Source organism: Polyodon spathula, unplaced genomic scaffold (genome assembly GCF_017654505.1).
Source record: "Polyodon spathula isolate WHYD16114869_AA unplaced genomic scaffold, ASM1765450v1 scaffolds_1898, whole genome shotgun sequence".
Lineage (NCBI taxonomy): Eukaryota > Metazoa > Chordata > Actinopteri > Acipenseriformes > Polyodontidae > Polyodon > Polyodon spathula.
The window spans coordinates 1,212-8,583 of NW_024473373.1; the positions used below are offsets into that span (position 1 = coordinate 1,212).

Here is a 7,372-nt window from a genome sequence, read left to right on the forward strand (position 1 = left end):
ATTATGGATTACAAGGACGAGCCCAAAATTGTCAACCTGTCCCTCCAATGTAAGGGCAGTCAGTCTGGTCTGTAGTGACAGGATTGAAACCTAGAGATCCAATACCAGTATCTTCAGCTATCACCATGCTGGTGAACATGCTGATGGGTTATCTATCGCTGCAGTGCCCCATGCAGTATCGCAGGAAATCTGGATCATTCCTTAACTATACATATATTGGTTCTTTTTTAGTCTGTAGTGTGTTCGTTATTAATAATCAGGATCCCCCCCCCCCTCCTCCCCCCCCAAAGTATTTTTTCTTATTTTTGGATTTTTGTTTTTCCAGTTTACTGTTAAAACAGCATTAGTACATAAATTGAACACATTTTTGGGTGAAAATCTGACTTTCTTGCCACTTTCCTGCTATGAAAATTGTGTGCATGGTATAAATATTTGTGAAAACTGTTCTGAATTTGTGCAATGTGTATCGAAATGTAACTGCAACAGCAGACACTAAACCCCCTTACCCCTGCGGGCTGCCACGACGCTCTTTGAAATGTCTGGACACTGCAAAGTTTGTTTAACCACATTTAACAGCGAGCGAGGATTTAAACGGATTAGCAAAATGTGGTATGTGGTTGTATGTGTTTTATATGATGTAAAATGAAAGCCTTTCTTTCTTTCTTTCTTTCTTTCTTTCTTTCTTTCTTTCTTTCTTTCTTTGGAAAGTCACACCATGTCAACGCTAGTGCCCCGAATGCTACAGTAAACTACAGTGCAACATGTGGCACTTACGAGCAGCTCGAGTACTGGCCAAACAACTTTGATGACTTTGCGGCAAGTTCTGGTGTTTAGCCATACACTGTAGGCCAGTTTATTATCCCCTGGTCATATAAAACAGTTGTTTTAGAATCCTGCACAAGCTGGAAGTTTTTTAAATAGCCAGGTGGGTATAGGTGTAGAAAGACAGGCCAGGCTTTTCTGCAGCGGGTCAGCTGAAAGAATTCAAATACTGAGCTTCAGATTTAAATCGTTTTTTTCCAACATACCTACTTTAACATTAGGGTTAGGTTAGGAACGTAGAAGAATCACATTTAGGGCAATTCGCTTTTCAACACTCGATATTGTTAAAAAAAACAAAAACAAAAACAAAAAAAGAAACACTATTACCTTTAGCACCAGCGACAATCTCACTCACCAGCAAAGCGTTAACTGTGTTGGCGGCCATTAACGAAAACAGAGCACACAGGATACGTTTTTTAGAATGGTACAGTGGTCTCGAGAACAAGCGGCCGCTCATGTGTTTGAAAGAATGTAGTACTGTCTTTTTGCACCCATGCCCTGGTCCTAGTACATGAACTGCTTTGTTTCCTTTCTGTTTAGGCAGCTCTGGTTCTTTTGTACAATATCATGGTGGTGAACAACTGGCAGGCCTTCATGGATGCCTATGCCAGGTACTCAACCCCGTAAGTCCAAAGCAGGTGTTCACTTGCTCGCTTGCTTGTTTCGCACTATTGTCTTTAAATAATATCTAACTGCTGCTGTACTCGCTGGTTATTTCTCTATTGCTGGTTTATGGGAGCATGAGATCAGTTTATATATGTTATCTTGAGGTCATTATATAGTCATAGTTGCATATAGACGCAGTAGACAGTGCTGGGAAAAAATCTGATAGAATCACTAGCATTTTGGTGTCTGTTTCTCATAGCGATCAGATGGTGGTCATGATGAGATAAGATCTTCAAAAACCGGTGTAAAGCGGTTCAGGTTCCTCTTGTGTACAAACAGAGACCTGCTTCCTGCCTATAAATGCTGAACAGACTTCATCTTTTGAATAAGAAGCCAGATGAATGGGAGGAAAGGCACTTCAGACTGGTTCACCTGGTTCACCTCTGGTCACCTGCCAAAGTTATGGTCATTGGCCAATGAATATGAAACCCACACATTGAAACTACTGTCCTGTCTAATTATAGAGGCTGTATGTTCTACCTGTGTTTATCCCGAGGCCAGCTGTAACTCAATAGTCTTTCCCTAGGTGGTCGAAGCTGTACTTTGTGGCCTGGTGGTTAACCTCCTCGGTCATGTGGGTCAACCTGTTTGTTGCTTTAATTCTGGAGGTAAGAGAAATTTTGGTTGATGTTGGGATTTAAAACAATTGCATGGCAATTTTTACATTTTGGAGACCAAAATTCCAAAAAGCAGTTTCCAAAATTAATTTTGTGCCGTTCCATAGTGGTTTAATCCATTCTTGCTTGTACTATGAGTTTAGTAAGACACACACGAGCTTGTGTTAAAGCTTGTATGAAAACCTGGCATTGGCGAAACTGCTATGCAAGAGGAGTCTTATTTCCATCTACTGATTTAATGAACTGAACTACTTTTTTTTGTGAATGAAACAGAACTTCATCCACAAGTGGGATAGAAGCCATCACTGTTCCATCTCCGATGAAGATCAAGCAGAGTGTCAGTTGACGGTGCAGTCAATGTTCAGGTGATCTTTCGTGATCTAAATTTGCCTTTGATTTCTTAATTCTGTTATCAGAACAGCATGCTGTCATTTGAGAAATGCTGCCAAATTGAAGTCTGTGCTGGATACAGAGATGCTGATGCATGCATTTTGTATCCTCTTGTCTTTGTTTTTGGAATTCCTTGTTTGTTGCTTTACTTGTCACTAAACTTTAGAAGTCTTCAGTCTGTCCAGAGCAGCTGCCAGACTGCTTTCTCACACTCATCTTTCTCAACATATTACTCCAGTGCATCTTGGATTGTACCTAACCTCTGCTAATGTTTTTAATTTCACTTAAAAGTTGCAATGTTTTGAAGATACAATAACATTTTGGGGCAAACTGTTGACCATACGCGCAATTCTGGTAGCTGTGATTTTTAAAGTTGAAATCATTTTTGTGTGTTTTTTTTTTTTTTTTTTTCCCTTTAGTAAGTTTTTAAAGGAACCAACAGAAGAGGAACTTCTTTCAATACTGGAGCAGCACCCTCACTTGAACATCAAGCACTGATCACAGTAACACCGAGAGAGTTCAGCAGTGTCCCAAACTGGGTCTCTCTCAGTATTGCTGATGATTTTTATTGATTTTGAGTGGCTTTTGTTTTGACTGTGTTTTTTTTATTTTATTTTTTTTAAAAATTTTAATAATGTATTTAAATTTGTTTTTATTTTTTAAACCAGGATCATTTTACAAAGTTAAGCATTTTTTAAGAAATGTTTAGAAACATAATTAGATTTGTGAATAACCTAGTTATAGAATCTTTACAGAATCAATAGGGTTACTGACTCCTGAAATATTGCAGATGCATGCCAGTTAACTACTGGTACAGTATTTTAGATTGAATTATATAGACTATAATGGTGCAGCACACTACTCTAGTTACCATTAACTGTGCCACTTGTCTACAAAGACCACTCTGCTGAATCCCTGTGTATAGATTTATTCTGTTGAATCATAAAGGCACCATTGATAGATCAAGGTTGTATGTTTGTACAGCTAGGTTTTACAAAAAGAAGTGGTAAAATGTTTTCTGTCCCCTTTTGAAGGAGATGCACCCGCTGTTCAAAGTGTGTTAATGATTTGAGACGAGGCTGTAGTTCCTGGCAACTTCTTCTGGCACAAAGTTGTCAAATTGAGTGGCTTGGATTTGCAGAATAGGGATGTGACAGTGAGGGCTGAGCTGGGAATCAAAAGACAATAAACTTCTATCTGAGACGAGAACCTTGCACTGTAATAAATGCACCTGGGTGGATGTTGCTGCTGTCTGTAACACTAAGGTTCTTTTTTCATTTTAATTTTGTAGTCTGAAAATATCTGTTGCTTTAGACTGTGTGCCTTTTAAAAGCATGTATATTATTTAACCCTAACCCTTACATGTATTATTAACCATAGCACTCATTGGGAAAATGACTAAGAAGCATCAGGTTTTCAGATGCTACTCTTATGATACACATCTGGTTTGTTGTCATTCTTTAACAGGTTAACAATGTCTGTGCCGCTAAAACTTTACCCCATGTCAGGGGTGCACAAATCTGGCCCTTGTGTTTCTAGGTATCATTCTGTAATGAACTCCATTAAGACCTGGAAAGAGGTTAAATTAAGCAATGTGTGGTACAGGTAGAACAAAGAACCCGAGGAACGGAATTGCACAGCCCTGCATGTATTCCTGGCAGCGTGGGAGTGCGGCGGCTTTGTCTCCCTCTGCTGACAGAATGTGGTGTTTTTGTAATTAGTTCAAATCCATGTTTTCACTCCTTTCTCATTCTGGTATTCCAGATAAGCCGGGGGGGCGGGTTTGTTTTGAAATGCGATGTCTCACTGTACATATAATCATACTACAGGTTGTAAAAACAGACTGAACATTTTAATTAACTGAGTTAGAGTTTTAGTAGGCCCCCAATATTTGTACGGAACCAGAGTGCGCGCACACACATTTCTGTTGCCTCTGGGTTCACAACTGCCTTCTTTATTTTGACTAGCTACAGGACTTTAAGCATAGACATTACTCTGGGCAGGTTTGGTAGACATATTGCAATTAGACCATATCTTGTAATACATTCACAAAACATTTCTGGTATGGGAACCTGGGAAGTACCCAGTATTCTTGACAGCATGCTAAATAACTGCAAAGACTGTGATAGCTGGAGGTTTTCTTTCTCTATTTCCCTCGAGAAAATACAGAACTTCTTAGTAACTCATCTTGTGACCTCTTATGCTTCATTAAAATTGTGGCTGTTTTTAAATCATTTGACTTGCATCACAAGTATGTTTCTCAAATCCCCATTGTAATTGTGTTCTCCTTTTGTAATTTTAAAATCTGAAAAGTAAGCTGCAATTTTGCATCGTATATGCAGTGGTTTATTAACATATATTATTCTTTAGAATTGTTAAGTAATTTTAAATCTATTTTAAGTCACATTTTCTGAACTTTCTTGTACGTTTTGAAGAATGCACTTTAATACAATTTGATTTGCAGCTTTATGTATTATCATATTTGTTGAATGTTGAACTATAGTCTCAGAAAGGTGCCATTTAATAAAAAGTAAATAAACATGCTGTCACTGTGTTTATTGACTGTAATCTGCTCGGTGAACATACAGTGCATGTTAAATATGTTCTGTAAAATATCATGTGTGCTTTACTTTTATAAATGTGATTCAATAAAAAGTACCAGAGTTTTATATCGTATTCCATAGTATTTGTGCTGTGCTGCACAAGTAATATTGCTCATGGGGCTGTCTCATGCTTTACGTGAGAAATACAATACAGCAACCTGACTAAGAAATGTATGAATGGATTCGCAGGGGTTGTATGATAAGAAAACAGCATGGTCCTAGATCACGGGTGTCCAATCATAGTCCTGGAGGGCCATTCCACTACAGATTTAACAGGTAAAATGATATAATTAACTACTTCAGGGTTTGGATGGAGATTTAATTGGAACAAAGGCCAGGAATGGAAGGACCAACTTTGGCCACACCTGCCCTAGATGATTTAAAGACCTCCACAATGAAGAACAATATAGTTTGTTGCATGTAGTTAAGTCACACAATACTGAAGGTACTTCTTTGCACAAAAGATGGCACCTATCATGCTCAATAAACACTGCTGTGGAAACGGCTGACTGCTGATTTTCTATTCTGACGTCCACATAAGTGTTTATAGCCTGGTGGCAGCAGGAGGTGGGTTCAAATTCAACTGACCCCCTGGCGATCCCAATTAGGAAGTCCCTCTATTGATCGAGTTACTAAGTGTGTTTGTTTTGATATGCAAAAGTGTGTGGCTACCTTCCTACTAGGGGGGAAAAAAAAAGTTCAAAAGGGGAAGTCTGTTTGGTACACAGCAAAGGCCCACTAGGTATTTACACAGGGGGCTGGGTAAATAACAAGCAGGCTCTCATTTTTACTCAACAGATCAGGTGAACAGACCATGCTTTCTGGGATTTTCAATTGCATTTTTAAAACAATGTTTTTTTTCTTTCTTTTAATTAAAGAAACATGGCCTAGTACTATTAAAAGTGTAGTTAGAGATGTGGGAATTGATTTGAGTGTTAAACCTGCCTCCATCTGTTGTGCTTGCTCCCAATAGATAAATGGACTTTATTTTTCAGGCTGTTTAAGTAATTTGGTCTAGCAAAGTATTAATTACGTTCCTGCATCCCTATGAAGTGCTTATCTGCTATTGACCGAAAACCTCATGTGTTTTGTAGCTGAGGGGTGCTTGTGTATCTTCTGCTAATGAAGGCATGTTGCTTTGCCAGGAGAGTTTTGCAGTACAGCAGAACCCCCTTTATCCAAACTGTCCTCTTATCTGAACTGGAGACATATCCAGCATCATTCGTCAGGATAAGATACAAATATGATATGTATTTGAAAATAGACAGCCAACGATATTTGTTGTGTATGATACTGATGTCGGTATGTAGTATAAGGGTTATGTAACAGCTTGAATCTGTCCTGACTCATTCTCTATGTTATATCCCCCCAGGTCATTCATGAATTAGTTAGTCTCAAGGAGTTTTTTGGTAACACTTTCCAACAGGAACAGTATATTAATTCCAAATTCCTGTATTTAATCATTTTCAGATTCAAGCTTTAATGCTTTAAGCAAAATAATGTATCTATAGAATAACACTACAGCAACAAAATATATTAAATTATATAATTCTGCAGTTCTTTCGTGTGTTGTGGTTGTGTGATCATTCCAGTGTAGCTGAACACGGGATCATCCTTCCAGAATGGGGGAATGAGGATTTCTTCACATTTAGTACAATTGCTCAGTGTGTGCTTTGAATTTTAAGGTCTAACAAGCTTAAAGGAATATGAAAAAAATCAAACCTGAAACATAAAATTACCAGCGTTTAAAGTTACAGTCGTTCTGTTCTAACAGTTATCCTGAAATACCTGCGCACGCCTGTCTGTGTCTGTGCGAAGGCATGCCTGTCCTATCACCTGCTCGGAGCTATTGCACCCCGACCAGGTCACCAAGCAGCTGTGCACATTCTCCTGTCAGCTAAGCATCTTTATTACAGAGTTGTTTCTTTACAAGCTCCATCAATAGCTACGTTATCTCTGCCTCTTTTACTGATAAGTGTTTTTCTAGTTGAGAACCAGCTGCTGGGATATCATCCTAAGGTGTGTTTAGTCTAATAATATATTCACTGGCCTGTGGTGCTGAAAGGTTGGATAATGTTTTACTCACAAAGCCTATCACCTCTCATGGTTTAGCCCATGCACTAATTGCATATTATTTTTAGAATGACAAAAATATACTTCTGGATTTTGTGAGTGCTCTACTGGCCTCTAGTATCTGGACTTTACCTTTGTGCTTTTAACCTCAGTATCTTGGCTGCATATCCTAGAAGAAATGAAACAGCAAGAAACCGATTC

The 7,372-nt window shown here is 38.5% G+C and overlaps 1 protein-coding gene across 1 annotated transcript; it reads left to right on the plus strand.

Moving 5' to 3' along the window:
* Positions 1 to 708: 708 nt before the first annotated feature.
* LOC121310246 (two pore calcium channel protein 2-like) lies at positions 709 to 3,108 on the plus strand (the record flags this gene model as incomplete). Its single annotated transcript, XM_041243547.1, has 5 exons — positions 709 to 816; positions 1,363 to 1,445; positions 2,015 to 2,096; positions 2,379 to 2,470; positions 2,915 to 3,108. Coding segments are annotated over 5 exons (444 nt in total), but the record flags the coding sequence as incomplete, so codon positions are not given.
* Between the last annotated feature and the right edge of the window lie 4,264 nt (positions 3,109 to 7,372).